Genomic DNA, 16,861 nt, shown 5'->3' with positions numbered 1-16,861 from the left:
GTCAAACCCTCCCTGGTATTAGCTACAACAATCAAGGTTTAACTATAAGACTGCGCACAAAGACCACTAGGGGGTGCACCAAGGAAGCATAACAAAATGCGGAGACAAAGAAACAGGACAAAATTGTCAATGGAAGATATAGAGTTCAGAACCACACTTTTAAGGTCTCTCAAGAACTGTTTAGAAGCCGCCGATAAACTTAATGAGATCTACAAAAAAACTAATGAGACCCTCGATGTTATATTGGGGAACCAACTAGAAATTAAGCATACACGGACTGAAATAACAAATATTATACAGACTCCCAACAGCAGACCAGAGGAGCGCAAGAATCAAGTCAATGATTTGAAATGCGAAGAAGCAAAAAACACCCAACCGGAAAAGCAAAATGAAAAAAGAATCCAAAAATGCGAGGATAGTGTAAGGAGCCTCTGGGACAGCTTCAAGCGTACCAACATCAGAATTATAGGGGTGCCAGAAGATGAGAGAGAGCAAGATATTGAAAACCTATTTGAAGAAATAATGACAGAAAACTTCCCCCACCTGGTGAAAGAAATGGACTTACAGGTCCAAGAAGCGCAGAGAACCCCAAACAAAAGGAATCCAAAGAGGACCACACCAAGACACATCATAATTAAAATGCCAAGAGCAAAAGATAAAGAGAGAATCTTAAAAGCAGCAAGAGAAAGAAACTCAGTTACCTACAAGGGAATACCCATACGACTGTCAGCTGATTTCTCAACAGAAACTTTGCAGGCCAGAAGGGAGTGGCAAGAAATATTCAAAGTGATGAATACCAAGAACCTACAACCAAGATTACTTTATCCAGCAAAGCTATCATTCAGAATTGAAGGTCAGATAAAGAGCTTCACAGACAAGGAAAAGCTAAAGGAGTTCATCACCACCAAACCAGTATTATATGAAATGCTGAAAGGTATCCTTTAAGAAGAGGAAGAGGAAGAAAAAGGTAAAGATACAAATTATGAACAACAAATATGCATCTATCAACAAGTGAATCTAAGAATCAAGTGAATTAATAATCTGATGAACAGAATGAACTGTTGATTATAATAGAATCAGGGACATAGAAAGGGAATGGACTGACTATTCTTGGGGGGGAAAGGGGTGTGGGAGATGCGGGAAGAGACTGGACAAAAATCGTGCACCTATGGATGAGGACAGTGGGTGGGGAGTGAGGGCGGAGGGTGGGGCGGGAACTGGGAGGAGGGGAGTTATGGGGGGGAAAAAAGAGGAACAAATGTAATAATCTGAACAATAAAGATTAAAAAGAAAAAAAGCATGGATGGAGTGTTTGTGTGAACTAATATAAATTCAAAGTAAACATCATTACATAAAAGGGTACGGTCTTTTTTTTTTTTTAGTTTTATTCATTTCAAACAGGCCGAATCCGGCCCGCGGGCCGTAGTTTGCCCACGGCTGAGTTAGGGGCATCAGGCTGGCAGGCAGAGGCAGTTAGGGGTGATCAGGCAGGCAGTCAGGTGAGCGGTTAGGAGCCAACGGTCCGGGATTGTGAGAGGGATGTCCCCCCAGTGGTCCCCGATTGGAGAGGGTAAAGGCCAGGCTGAGGGACTCCCCCCTCTCGTGCATGAATTTTGTGCACCTGGCCTCTGTATTTAAATAAATAAATAAAATGTCTATTCTTGTATGTTATATAAAGAGCATATTATATTATTTATAGTGATTCATGTATTTTAAAAGTGAGTAGGAAGAAGTAGATATGTTCAACATTTGTTTATGTTTGAAGAACACTATTTTTTGTTTTGTTTTGTTTCCTCCCCCCCCCCCCACCCCCCCATTCCCCATCTTCTACCTCTCTACCTCTTCTACCTCCCCGCAATCCTGGAGAACACTATTTTAGGCTGGCTTTCAGCAGGGAAATGAAATATGTAGTGGAATAGGAGTATGGAATAGGAGTATGGATTAGAATAAGGGAAAACTAGAGTGAGAGAGAGACCAGTTAAGAGACTGGAAAAATATTTCAAGGCCTGAACTAAGGTAGTGGAGATAAAAGAAGAGGACTTGGAGACCAGTGAGATGTTGGGTAAGGGACTGGATAAGAGAGGGAAGAGATCAGCCCTAGACTGTGACCAGATTTCTGACTCCAGATCTAGATGGTGGTGATACTGTGATTAGGCTAAGGATCACAGGAAGGCTATTTAGCTCTCAGCCTAAAGGTTGTCACATTTGTTATAGATTGAATTGGTTATTCCATCCTGCACCTAATGCCCCAAACTCAGTATAAACAAAATGGCAGTTGGCTCTTTACTGTACACTTTGGGACTGCAGACTGGGAATCTTTTGCAGCTAGCCATTGGTGTTTATTAAAGCACCAAACAAACTACTCTTGGGTATTGGATTGGGATTGGACCACATAGGAGAATGTAAATTGTGATCATTCATAGTCATAACCAAGTAACTGAATTCATTAGTTCCATATGGGCAGGGGTGGAGTTACAGGGTGGTGATTTGGATCATAGCCATGGTTTGTAGAAGTGCTGGGTGGGTAAAAGCATGTTAGTTACCTTGCCCTGACAGTTTTTTCCAGGGGAGTAAGTATGTTTTCCTTTCTCCTTGCTGTGGGAAATTATTTGCCAGATTGTGTTATTTATAACAATCTGTCATGGAACAGCTGCCAGGAAAAGAAAAGAGGCTATTCCCAGTAGCTCTCCCCACCTCCCACTCTACCATTACCGCCACACACACATACATCCGGTTTTCTGATTTAACTTTTGTTTTTTCTTCTAGTTTTACTCAGTGGTTTTTGGCTTGATTGAAAATATTCCTGTAATTAGAGAGTTCTGGGCTTTGCCCTGGCTTGGTAATTGGGTTTTCTCTGCTTAATTTGTTTGCTTTAGCCAAGACTAACTGGCAGCAGTTTAGATTTGAATTCCTGGGTGTCTTGATTTTCCCCAAACACTGAAGTGCTGTCTTCCGCCTTCCCTTGAAGACCTTGTATGTTTCCACTTTGTCACAAATACACACATTTGCTGTCCTTTAGAACTGTGCTTTCCGCCCTTGATACTGCCTTGGCTTCTCTAGAGGAGCAAGCTTGGGGTAAAGCATACTGAGGACTATTAAAATAGTGAGTAGGGAGGTCTGTGGGGATTCCAGTTGGGCTCTGCAGAAGAAGAGGCATACTGCTGGTGTTAGAAAAGAAGTGGTCTCCCCAAACACAAGGCAGCTGAGGGCTAGTGTGTCTGGGGCACTTTCAAGTTAATTGCATTTCAGATATACTGTACAGTTGCTTTACAGTCCAAACAGTCTGTTTATTCATTGCTTGTGGTCACACATGATCAGAAACACTTCTGGCTCTTAACAGTTTTTCAGCTTTTTCTCTCTGGACTCCAGTTAGTAGAAGAACATTTGCATTTCTACACTGGGCTTTACATTTGTAGAATAAAAATCAAAACAATAGTAATTTCGTTCTCTTATAGCTTATAACTGATTTTCAACATTTTTCATCTCATCCACACATAAACTAATTACTAAAATTCTGTGGCACATCAAAAAAATATATTATTTTTTTGCCAATCTGACAAAAGAAAATAGGTATAATTTTGATTCATTCACAGCAGACGGCTAAATTTTCCAATCTAAGGTAGAAGAGGTCAGTGCCCATGACTAAATAGTAAGGTATTGCATGCTTTAAAAATTCTTGCAGCACATTGATGTGTCTCTTGTGGCACACTGGTTGAAAATCGCTGACTTATAAAAATGTAAAGGAGCCGAAACCGGTTTGGCTCAGTGGATAGAGCGTCGGCCTGCGAACTGAAAGGTCCCAGGTTTGATTCCGGTCAGGGGCACGTACCTGGGTTGCGGGCATATCCCCAGTGGGAGATGTGCAGGAGGCAGCTGATCGATGTTTCTAACTCTCTATCTCTCTCCCTTCCTCTCTGTGAAAAATCAATAAAATATATTTTTAAAAAAAATGTAAAGGAAAATGGATAGCATTACAAAGATGTGAAGATTATTTAGTATTCCTTTTAGACTTTTATTTCTTCTTCTAGGATTTACAGCTTTGGAAACAAAGTACATTGATCAGATAGCAAAGACTTTCCTTTGGAAGAGAATGGGAATGTGTTTGGTCTCAGCGAGTCTTACATGGTGCATTCTTGTAAGGCAGGAGAGGGCCTGAGGGGGAGCACTCCATCTGTATCCCAGACCCTGACCTTTCAGACCAATGCCTGTCTTTTCAAAATGAGAACAGATGGCAACCAAACATTGGGAGGAGGGGCCTGTTCCTTATATTCCTTGGGGATTTTGCATTCAGCTTAGCAAAAAGTCATCTAAAAGCAAAGAGAAATATGAGTTTGTGGACTATTCACAATTATGCAGGACTTGTTTGGCATTCACTATACTGACAGATTAATATTTTGCAGATATTGAATTATAACAGCAGTCATTTTCCAAGACAACATTGACACAATTAAGAGGCATCTGCATTGGTGTCATTTTCTTCACTTTGGAGTATACGTTAAAATTGAATTAATTGAAGAACAGTCAGCTTGCAAATCTCAGTCATCTTATTAGAGAAGCTTAGAAAAATAGAAAGCTTTTCTTCCCTTAGCAAACTGTCATTTTCATTATAATGAAATTAGGGGCCCAGTGCACGAATTCGTGTACCTCGAAAGGAACTGTGGGCCAAGAGGCTGCAGTAGGCACAGGGGCAGGTCTCAGACCATCCTCCTTGCCACCACCCGGCCCTTCCCGCCGCGGGCCCTGGTCCCCTATTTTCGGCAACCCCGCTCCCGCCACCGTCGCTCCCACACACTGATGGCGCCAGCCACGCTTGCGCCCACACTCGCACACGCTGAAGGCGCAGAGTGATTGGCAGCTGCTGCCCTGATCACCCCTCAGGAGCAGGGGGAGATGGAGAAGCCCTCAGGGGCAATCAGGGCCTCTCTCACCCGCTGATGGCACCAAGTGATCAGGACCATCACCGGGCACTGGCAGCAGGTGCAAGCGAGGCCAGTGCTGGCAGTGTGTGCAAACAGCAGTTCCAGCGCTGGCAGTGGGTGTGAGCAGGGCCAGCAGCAGGTGCGAGCACCAGGCGGGACTGCGGCGCGCAAGAGCAAAGAATTTTCAGTAACCACCAGAGGCTTGCCCTGATGACAGCGACTGGCATCCTGCTTTGGTCTTGCGCCCCTGCTCATCTGCTCCACCATCCTGCCGCAGCCAACACCCGCCATGTTCCGCTCACATCCCCTGGCGGTCAGTGCACGTCATAGTTCGGTTGCTCCTGTTGTTCCATCGTTCGGACTATTTGCATATTGGCCTTTTATTATATAGGATGGAGCAACTTCTGTAATGACATGTCTTTAGTAATGGCCCAGCTCTCTGTCTTTCTAAGCATTGTTATAAGAAGGAGGATTCGCCCTATCTGGTTTGGCTCAGTGGATAGAGCATCAGCCTATGGACTGAAGGGTCCCAGGTTCAATTTCGGTCAAGGGCACATGCCCGAGTTGTGGGCTCGATCCCCAGTGGAGGGCACGCAGGAGGCAGCCAATCAGTGATTCTCTCTCATCATTGATGTTTCTATCTCTCCCTCTCCCTTCCTCTCTGAAATCAATAAAAATATATTTTAAAATAAATAAGTATGATTCTTCAGGCTATTTCTTCCTTAGCTTGCATGTATGTGGGGTGATTTATTAATATTTGGTAGTTCCTGGATGGTGAGCATAGCAATTTTTTTCCCTTAAAAAAATAATGTTTTTAGGGACTTCTTTTTTTAAAAAAATTCAGAATTCAGAATTAAGAGAGCCCTAACCGATTTGGCTCAGTGGATAGAGCGTCGGCCTGTGGACTCAAGGGTCCCAGGTTCGATTCCGGTCAAGGGTATATACCTTGCTTGAGGGCACATCCCCCGTGGGGAGTATGCAGGAGGGAGCTGATCGATGTTTCTCTCTCATCGATGTTTCTAACTCTCTATCCCTCTCCCTTCCTCTCTGTAAAAAATAAATAAAATATATTTTTTTTAAAAAAAAGAATTAAGAGAGAAGCAGAGGGTAGGAAAAAAAAATCCAAATTTGAACTTCTTAATCTTAAGATAAGGCCTTCAAAAGGAATTGTTTAGGCTGTAAATAATAAGTTATATGTAGGAAATGAAATGATGGTTCTGGTACTGATTCTATACAGATGGTCCCTGACTTAAGATGATTTCTCTTATGATTTTTTGACTTTACATTGGTGCTAAAGCAATAAGCATTCAGTAAAAACTGTACTTAGAATTTTGAATTTTGATCTTTTCCTCGGCTAGCGATATGCAGTATGATACTCTCTCATGATGCTGGGCCGGGGCAGTGAGCCACAGCTCCCAGTCAGGCACGCAGTCACGAAGGCAAATAACTAATACTCTATAGTGTACTGTTACCAGAGTTTTTTGGATATAGTGTTCTGAGCAAGTTTAAAGTAGGCTAGGCTAAACTATAATGTTCAGTAGGTTAGGTGCATTAAATATATATTCAACTTAATGATATTTCCAATTACGATGGGGTTATTAGGACATAACCCCATCCATACTAAGTTGAGGAGCATGTGTATTCAGAATAAGAAATTTCAGGCAGTAAGACAAGGCATCCTAAACATTGAGCCTTACTTTCTGAGCAAAGACAACCCTTTGCTGTAATAGAATATGAGTTTAAATCATCCATTTTCCCACCCAACACAGAAACTTGATTTTAAATTAAAATCTTAGAAAAGTTGGAACCACTTAGAAAAATTTCCATGAATACAGATATTCACTTTATTTTTAAATCTGGGATAATTTAGTACAATGTTTTTCAGACTTTTAAAAGTAGCAGAACCTGTTTTCCAAACCAAAGCTTATACAGAAGCCTAGACAATAAAATTAATAAAAGAGGAGCTGCCTTGGTTGACTCAGAAAGGGCAGTAGCAAACAACCTTTCTCTGAGGTACCTCTGGGAGACTGTAGGTGTGTTATTGAGAAACATTGATGTAGTTGATTTAAATCGCAACTTAAGGAATTTTGTTTTCCAATTCATTATTTTTGGACTTGTTTTCTGTATTTATGGTAAAATATGACAGAATGTATATGTAGAGATTTGTTTAAAATATATAAATAGCTTTTCTTAGCCTGTCACATTTAATACTTTCTAGTCCCAGAAAGATCACCAAAAGTGATGATTTGTCATTAGAAACCAAGGATAAGATTATCTACACCCTTGTATTCCTAATTACTATGTATAGATGCAAAAGTTGGACAGTGAAGAAGGCTGATAGGGAAAAAAAGCTATTCATTTGAAATATGGAGTTAGAGAAGAGCACTATGGATACCCTGGACACCAGAAAAACAAACAAGTGGGTCCTAGAGCAAATTAAACCTGTGACATTGCTGAAAGCAAAACTGACAAAACCGAAGCTGTCCTACTTCAGGCTCATCATGAAAAGGCAGGGTTTTTAGGAAAACGCTAGGAAAATAGAAGGTATCAGGAAAAGAGGAAGACCAAATGTGAGATGGATTGACTCCATAAGGAAGCCATAGGCATGCGTCGAAAGGACCTGAGCAGGGATATTGAGGACAGGACATTGTGGACAGCACTCATTCATAGGAGTCTGAGCCAACTGATGGCACATACACAGTCCAAGTTCCACAATAGGACTTGGTTGAGCATAGAATAAGTGCTCAGTAAGTGTTAGATAAATGAATCACTACAAGCAATAATCCCGGTTCTGCCCAAGCATTTCTAATGATTCATTTCCTAACAAAATTATTCTTTTTTGACTAGCTCTGATTAACAGACACAAGTTAATATGAAAACCAAAAATACTTCTGTTCATATTTTACCTGTTTGTTCTTAGTTTTGGTCTTGGGCTATTGAGGTAAAATTTGGTTCTTCCTGAAGACTGTCAAGTATTTGAAGAGTGCTATTATCTCTTTCTTTCTTAGCCCCACCCCCTGCTCCTTGTCCTGCCCACTGTCATCCACACATACAATCTTTACAATGTTTCTAAGCCACTGTAATTTTTACTGATTTGGGTGATCCATTGTCCTTTGTGATACTGACTTTCCCCTTTTCCATTTGACAGACAGACGTACTGGTCCTGAGCTGTGACCTAATAACAGATGTTGCCTTACATGAGGTTGTGGACCTGTTCAGAGCTCATGATGCATCACTTGCCATGTTAATGAGGAAAGGCCAAGATGGCGTAGAACCAGTTCCAGGTCAAAAGGGGAAAAAAAAAGCAGGTAAGGAGACCAGTTTGATTTGTTTGTTGGGTTTTTATAATCATTATTGTCATTTATACTTCCTTTTAAAAACATTTATTGAAGCCCTAACCGTTTTGGCTCAGTGGATAGAGCGTTGGACTGCGGACTGAAGGGTCCCCAGGTTCGATTCCGGTAAAGGGCATGTACCTTGGTTGCGGGCACATTCCCAGTAGGGGGTGTGCAGGAGGCAGCTGGTCGATGTTTCTCTCTCACCGATGTTTCCAACTCTCTATCCCTCTCCTTTCCTCTCTGTAAAAAATCAATAAAAAATATATTTAAAAAAAACATTTATTGAAAACTATCTGCAGTACAGGCACTGTGCTAGCAGTTGATGACATGAAGTCCAATACAACAGTCACTGACTTGAAGAGATTATAACTATTAATCAGATTCTATAAGGTCCTAGAGGCTTTTGTATGCAGAGCAGAGCATTCAGAACTGTTTGCATTGTGTTTAAGGCTCGAATAATGGAATGCATATATCTAAGAAACAAAAAAAAATAATTTAAAAACTAATTGTAAAAAATATTTAAAGTGCCCTAGCCAGTTTGGCGCAGTGGATAGAGCGTTGGCCTGCGGACCGAGAGGTCCAAGGTTTGATTCCATGTACCATGGTTGCGGGCACATCCCCAGTAGGAGGTGTTCAGGAGGCAGCTGATCGATGTTTCTCTCTCATCGATGTTTCTAATTCTCTATCCCTCTCCCTTCCTCTCTGTAAAAAATAAATAAAATATATTACAAAAATAAATAAAAGCTTTAAAAAAGAGAGAGAAAAAATATTTAAAGTTTGATTGCAAATTTTTTTTAAGTAAATCTTTATTGTTCAGATTATTATATTTGTTCTTCTTTTTTCCCCCCATACCTCCCCTCCACCCAGTTCCCACCCCACCCTCTGCCCTTACCCCCCCACTGTCCTCATCCCTAGGTGCACAATATTTGTCCAGTCTCTTCCCGCATCTCCCACACCCCTTTCCCCACCAAGAATAGTGAGTCCATTCCCTTTCTATGTCCCTGATTCTGTTATAATCACCCGTTCATTCTGTTCATCAGATTATTTATTCACTTGATTCTTAGATTCACTTGTTGATAGATGCATATTTGTTGTTCATAATTTGTATCTTTACCTTTTTCTTCTTCTTCCTCTTCTTAAAGGATACCTTTCAGCATTTCATATAATACTGTTTTGGTGGTGATGAACTCCTTTAGCTTTTCCTTATCTGTGAAGCTCTTTATCTGACCTTCCGTTCTGAATGATAGCTTTGCTGGATAAAGTAATCTTGGTTGTAGTTCTTGGCATTCATCACTTTGAATATTTCTTGCCACTCCCTTCTGGCCTGCAAAGTTTCTGTTGAGAAATCAGCTGACAGTCGTATGGGTATTCCCTTGTAGGTAACTGAGTTTCTTTCTCTTGCTGCTTTTAAGATTCTCTCTTTGTCTTTTGCTCTTGGCATTTTAATTATGATGTGTCTTGGTGTGGTCCTCTTTGGATTCCTTTTGTTTGGGGTTCTCTGCGCTTCCTGGACTTGTAAATCTATTTCTTTCACCAGGTAGGGGAAGTTTTCTGTCATTATTTCTTCAAATAGGTTTTCAATATCTTGGTCTCTCTCATCTTCTGGCACCCCTATAATTCTGATGTTGGTATGCTTGAAGCTGTCCCAGAGGCTCCTTACACTATCTTCGTATTTTCGGATTCTTTTTATTTTGCTTTTCCGGTTGGGTGTTTTTTGCTTCTTCGCATTTCAAATCTTTGCCTTGATTCTTGCGCTCCTCTGGTCTGCTGTTGGGAGTCTGTATAATATTCCTTATTTCAGTCCGTGTATGCTTAATTTCTAGTTGGTTCTTTATCACAACATCGAGGGGCTCATTAGATTTCTTGAGGATCTCAATAACTTTATCGGCGGCTTCTAGACAGTTCTTGAGAGACCTTAAAAGTGTGGTTCTGAACTCAATATCCTCCATTGACAGTTTTGTCCTGTTTCTTTGTCTCCGCATTTTTTATGCTTTCTTGATGCACCCCTTAGTGGTCTTTGTGCCCAGTCTTGTTGTAGTTAAGCCTTGATTGTTGTAGTTAATACTAGGGGGATTTGACCTCCAGGCCAACTGGCTGTGAGAATCAGCTGTGTCTGCAGTGGAAAAACTTCTGTCCTCTAGAGAGGTGCTAATCTAGCCTTTGCCTGAGGCTATCTGGCAAATGGCTCTGTGCAGGGCTTGGGCGGGGTGGGTCGCACGGGATCAACAGAGCGGGTGGAGGGAACAGTTATGGCTGCTCTCAGTCCCGTCCCCAGAGGCTCTGCCTCTCAGAGTCCCAGCAACCGCTGCAAACCTCGGAGAGAAAGCTGCCCTCGCATTCCGACCGATGCCAGACAGTCCTGCTTCTCCCGTTTGAGTCTGGATCCCTAGAGACTCGCCCAGAACTGGAGCTCAGAATCTGAGACTCCCTCCCAATTGAAAACGACAACCGCGCCCTCAGCTACCAGCCCGCTCTGCGCGTACCTCTGCACCTTTGTATTTTCCACACTGCGCCTCCTCTGAGTCTCGTATGCTGTTCTCTTTCCTTCTAGTTGAAGAATTTCCCCTCAGCCAGTCTTCCTGTGGTTCTGGGCGATGTCCGTTCCGTCTTTTAGTTGTATTTGTGAAGTGGTTGTTCGAGGCAGCTAACTCCGGTGTTTACCTATGCCGCCATCTTGGTTTTCTCTGATTGCAAATTTAATTAGATACATTTAAGCAGTTAGAATTACTATTACAAATGTAGTATGGTTGATTCTTTTGAATGGTCCAATCACCCTAAATAAACAAGATAGTCATTAACCATGCTTTGTCTTCTTAAGATTACAAGATATGTATTTTTATATTTTCCTATGATTTTAGTAGTAGGTTATTTTTTTTAATCTTTAGAAAGTTATAGTAATCTTAATAGACCAAAAAGAAAAGGAAAAGTACTCCAGTCAATTCAAGGTTTTAGAATTTGGGTTATTAACTAATTACTGATTTTGGTTAAGGCATAGTTCCTGATTGCTTTTCCCAGAATATTTCAAACCTGAACCACTGATTCTGTGATGGGGCTACTTTTTTTTTTTTTTTTTTTAATATATTTTATTGAGGTTTTTTTTACAGAGAGGAGAGGAGAGAGATAGAGAGTTAGAAACATCGATGAGAGAGAAACATCAACCAGCCGCCTCCTGCACACTTCCCACTGGGGATGTGCCCGCAACCAAGGTACATGCCCTTGACCGGAATCGAACCTGGGACCTTTCAGTCCGCAGGCCAACGCTCTATCCTCTGAGCCAAACCGGTTTCGGCATGATGGGGCTACTTTTAATAACTGAACTTATTACCAAAAGCTTTGTAAGATCACACTTTTTATATAAGTTTTAGTTGTTTCTGGAATGATGTGTTTTTACCCTGGAGCTTTTACTAGAAATGATGAGCACTTTAGATTTTGCTTATCCAGCATTATGTAACCCATTATCCTGGCATTATTATATATTGATGTAGTCTCTTACAATTACTAGAAGCTATGTATGGCTTATTAGCATCCTGCTATTAATAGAGCCACCTAGAGCTTTCATTTCTAGGATTTGAGTAATCTAGTCTGTATTTTTAGCTCTTTTCTTTAGGGCATTTGGTTAAGTTATAATTTTGCATTATAGCATTGAAACTTCTTTCTAGCTGCTTTTTGAGTTCAGGTGATCACTGGTGCAGATTAATGGTTGGATCCTCTTTGTACCTTATTATTATGTATAATCCTTATGTCAATCATTCCTTTTGTTCTTGTTATATTTTCTACTTTCGCAAGGTCTGGTTTGCTTACTCATAATTCCCTCTATTTAGTCTTTTCTACTTATTCAGATAGAAACACTGTATATCCAGACTTTGTAAACTGATGTATATTTTATAGACTTCTCTATTTATAATAATTTAAAAAATCAAATGCCCTGTTATATTACTCTTCTTGGTATTAGAACATTTTAGATTTCATGTTAGCTTTTATCTCTTAAGTATTACTATACTCAGTTGACATCTTGAATATATATATGTATATATCCTACCTAATAATAGACAAACATGGTAATTGACCGTACCTTCACTACGCCTCACATTGGCTAATCAGTGTGATATGCAAATTAACTGCCAACAAAGATGGTGGCCAATTTGCATACCTCAGGCAGGGCGGGACATCCAGGGCAGGCCAGCCGCCCAGGAAGGCACGTCTGCCCCAGAAGCCCCAGCAGCCAGCTGTGCCTTGCCGCCCCGGGACCCCAGATAGGCAGGTCCCTGGGCGGCAAGGCGCACCCACTCCAGAAGCCCCAGCAGCCGCCTGATATGGTAGTAACTCTATCAGTAAGCACTCTGAAAGTCAGCGGCATAAATGCACCAATTAAAAGACAGATTATGAGGGTGAATCAAAAACAAAACCCACTTTAAATATACACACATATAGATTAAAAATAAATGAATTAAGCTGCAGCCTGTTTTGCTCAGTGGATAGAGCATTAGCCTGTGGACTGAAGGGTACCAGGTTCAATTCCAGTCAATGGCATGTACCGCAGTTGCTGGCTTGATCCCCAATCCCTATCAAAGCATGTGCAGGAGGCAACCAATCAATGTGTCTCTCCCTTTCCCTTCACTTTCTCTAAAATTCAATGGAAAAATATCCTTGGGTGAAGATTAACAAAACAAAGTAAATGGATTAAGTAACAGTAAAGAGTTTATAAGAAAAATATATTCCAAATTTTGTTAGTTGTATAATGGTTATTTTTAAATTATTAACACCTAAGAAATTGGGTGAAGGGTACATATAATATGCTGTATTATTTTATAGTTCTTTTTACATGTATGAGATTATTTCAAATTAAAATATTAAAAAATTAAAAATTAATAAAATATTAATTGAAATGTGTATGCATTACATGAAAAATCTCCTAATTGCTTCTAGCATAATTTATTAAATTGTGCTAAAATTTACAAGGGTTCAATTAAATATCTTAATTCTAAATGATATAATAGAAAATATATAATAGTGCAGTTTTAAGCACTTATCTGAAAATAAAAATTTAAAGAAGTGAATTTAAAGAAGGGATTAGCCAAAGAAAATATATGCACAACCCATGGGCACAGACAACAGTATGGTGATGACCAGAGAGAAGTGGGGGGCAAGAGCTGGGTAGAGGGGGGAAATAGGGACATCCTATATAATAATAATAATAAAAGGCTAATATGCACATTGACTGAACGGCAGAATGACCGGTTGCTATGATGCGCACTGGCCACCAGGGGGCAGATGCTCGATGCAGGAGCTGCCCCCTCGTGGTCAGTACACTTCCATATGGGCAGTGCCACTCAGCCAGAAGCTGGCTCATGGCTGGCCAGCGCAGTGGTGGTGGCAGGAGCCTCTCCCACCTCCGTGGCAGCACTAAGAATGTCCAACTAATGGTTTAGACCCAATCCCTTGGGGGCCTAAGCCTATAGTTGGACATCCCTCGAGGCTTCCCTGGCTGCCAGAAGGATGTCTGACTGCAAGCTTAGGCCTGATCCCCCTGGGAGTTGCCCTAAGTCGACAGGTGAACATCCCCCAAGGGGTCCTGGACTGTGAATGGGCGCAGGCCAGGCTGAGGGACGCCCCCCCCCAGTGCACAAATTTTTGTGTACCGGGCCTCTAGTCTGTATATATAAAAGCCTAAGCGACCGGTCAACCGGTTGCTGTGATGTTTACTGACCACCAGGGGGCAGACACTCAACGCAGGAGCTGCCCCCTGGTGATCAGTGTGCTCCCACAGCCAACCTCCCACAGCTGGCCAACCTCCCATGGTCCCTCCCTTTCTCCCCCCCCCCCAACCCCCCAGCTTGCTGGCCCCAATTGGCCCCGATTGGGACTGGGTGAGACGGCCCCAGTCGCCAGTCAGGCCGAGGGACTCCACCCATGCACAGTTTCATGCACTGGGCCTCGTGTGTGTGTGTGTGTGTGTGTGTGTGTGTGTGTGTGTGTGTATACACACATTATTTTGCATAGAAGTTAGTTTAAAGAGAACTGCAACTGAAATGTGTTGTCAAAAGTACACTATGCCAACATCAGTGAAACAAAAGTGCCTTAAATACAAACATATTTATCACTGACCATCTTGTAATCTTTCTGTAGTTCACTGGATGCAATATTTCATAAAGTTTTAGAATATTTCTAAATAAATAAATAAATAGCTTTTTACAATTTTATTTAATTTATTTATTTATTTTTAAATATATTTTATTGATTTTTTTACAGAGAGGAAGGGAGAGAGATAGAGAGTTAGAAACATCGATGAGAGAGACATCGATCAGCCACCTCCTGCACATCTCCCACTGGGGATGTGCCAGCAACCCAGGTACATGCCCTTGACCGGAATCGAACCCAGGACCTTTCAGTCCGCAGGCTGACGCTCTGTCCACTGAGCCAAACCGGTTTTGGCTACAATTTTATTTTAAATGAACTGTAACTATCTATCTGCCCATCCATTTGAAAGTGTTTTGATGCTTAAATTGTCACAATCTGGCCATTGGAAGCTCCTTTAAGCTGGCTCTTCTATCCTCTTTGAAAAGTATGATGTATATTGGTAACTTGCTCTTTAACTGGAGTGTGAACATGGAGACAGGGAAGCAGGAAATGGGAGTGAAGCGGAAACAGTGATCATACTAAAGAGTTTGAACTTTATCCCTAACAGTGAGGAGCTACTGAGGAATTTTAAACAAAAGAATCTCACAATTAGATTTATGTTTTAGAAAGATTTTGTCATTCTTAACATGAAACTTTGAACTTCTCATTTTTTATATTTTGTTATAGTTGAGATGAAAGGTTCACCTAAATACCTGAGTTTTTAATTGCTATGCATTTTAGTGATAAGCATTTTTTAAAAGAATTCTAAATTTCTCAGACTATATATTTGGTCTGCTTCTTGGCAGCTGTTGTGTGACAGAACAGCTAGTCCCCTCTTTCCCATATTTTGTTTAATAGTCTAGATCCCCTAGGTCCAAGTTTCCCAAATCATCATTTACTGACTTATATGAGAATGGCTATGGTTAGATGTTTCCAGAGCCATCTTTTTCCCCCTTGCCCCTTTCTTGGAAGATTTATAGGAGATGTAGATACTGAGGAAGACAGTTCATGTTTGGATTTTTTGGACTATTTTTCCTGCTGCAGGCTGCTACACATGTTGTTCTCTTCTCCCACTACACATGCACTCTAAATCCAACTTAGCCTTCAAATTATTTTCTGAGCAAGGCCTTCCTTGACTCTCTAATGTGAAATTACATCCCCTTGTTTACCTACATATGGTAGCTCTGCCCTCTTATTTACGCTCTCCTCTACTAGACTGTAAGCTCCATGAGAGCAGGGATTATACCTGTTTTGTTCATTTTTATTTCTTTTTTTTCCCCTTAATTCTCACCTAGGGATATGTTTTTATTGATTTTTAGAGAGAGGAAGGGAGAAAGAGAGAAAGAAACATTGATGTAAGAGAAAAACATCTATCAGTTGCCTCCCATACGCCCCCCATCCCCCCGACCAGGGATCAAATCCATAACCTGGGTATGTGTCCTGAAGGGAATCGAACCCACAACCTTTTTGGTGTATGGGACAATGCTCCAACCAACTGAGCCACTGGGCCAGGGCTGTTTTGTTCATTTTATCCCCAGACTCTGACCCAGATATGGCCCATGGTGAACAGTCAGTAGATATTACAGTGTTGAATGGTTTAGGGATCTGCCTATAAAGGCAGCTCTTATTGCCTCCTAGGTAAGAGAAAGATTCAAGCCCGAGCAGTTTAAATCCTAAAACTATGAGTCTGAGCCGTAGTTGGATTCATGAGTATAATTTGCATGAATCCATAGGCCATATCTGGGCCAGAGCCTGGGAATAAAATGAACAAAACAGCACTGGCCCAGTGGCTCAGTTGGTTGGAGCGTTGTCCCATACACCAAAAAGGTTGTGAGTTCGATTCCCTTCAGAGCTCATACCCAGGTTGCAGGTTCGCATAAATTATAATACTTATAATTCACATGAATATTATAAGAGCGATAATTTATAATGGGGTTTTTTGTTGTTGTTAATCCTCACCAGAGGATATTTTGCCATTGGTTTTTAGAGAGAGTAGAAGGGAGAGGGAGAGACAGACAGATAAACTCTATATGAGAAAAACACATGGATTGGTTGCCTCCCACATGAGCCCCTATCAGGGCCAGAGATCAAGCCTGCAACCGAGGTACAGGCCCTTGACTGGAATTGAACCTGGGACCCTTCAGTACGCAGGCTGACGCTCTGTCCACTGAACCAAACCAGCTAGGGCTATCATGATTTTTTAGACTGATACTACATTGTCTATTAACTTACGTTGGAAATGTTTTCAATTTTAAAATAAACACCTACTGCTGTAGCATGGCTGTTAAGAGCAGAGGCTCTGTTCAGACTGTGTAGGTTTTAATGCCCCAAAACTGTATGATATTGGGCAGATTTTCTAACCATCCTGAGCTTCATTTTATTTAGCTGTAAAGTGTAACTGAATCCTTTCAGGATTTTTTTGTGTGAGAAATAAGGTATTTGTAAAGCATTCTGTTTATTCCTTGAAACATAGTAGTTGCTTAATAC

General features: G+C 41.2%; 1 protein-coding gene across 3 annotated transcripts in view; it reads left to right on the top strand.

Annotated features, from left to right (window-relative positions):
• Positions 1 to 16,861, top strand: part of EIF2B3 (eukaryotic translation initiation factor 2B subunit gamma) — a 107,903-nt gene that overhangs the window by 31,873 nt on the left and 59,169 nt on the right. For all 3 annotated transcript variants that reach the window (XM_059689959.1, XM_059689960.1, XM_059689961.1), the window contains exon 4: positions 8,068 to 8,227. In XM_059689959.1, coding sequence (XP_059545942.1) covers positions 8,068 to 8,227 — 160 coding nt within the window. The remainder of the gene's footprint in view (positions 1 to 8,067; positions 8,228 to 16,861) is intronic.

The sequence above is a fragment of the Myotis daubentonii genome, chromosome 3 (genome assembly GCF_963259705.1).
Source record: "Myotis daubentonii chromosome 3, mMyoDau2.1, whole genome shotgun sequence".
NCBI lineage: Eukaryota > Metazoa > Chordata > Mammalia > Chiroptera > Vespertilionidae > Myotis > Myotis daubentonii.
Note: the sequence above shows the minus strand (reverse complement) of the source record. Positions and strands in the feature narration are given on the sequence as shown.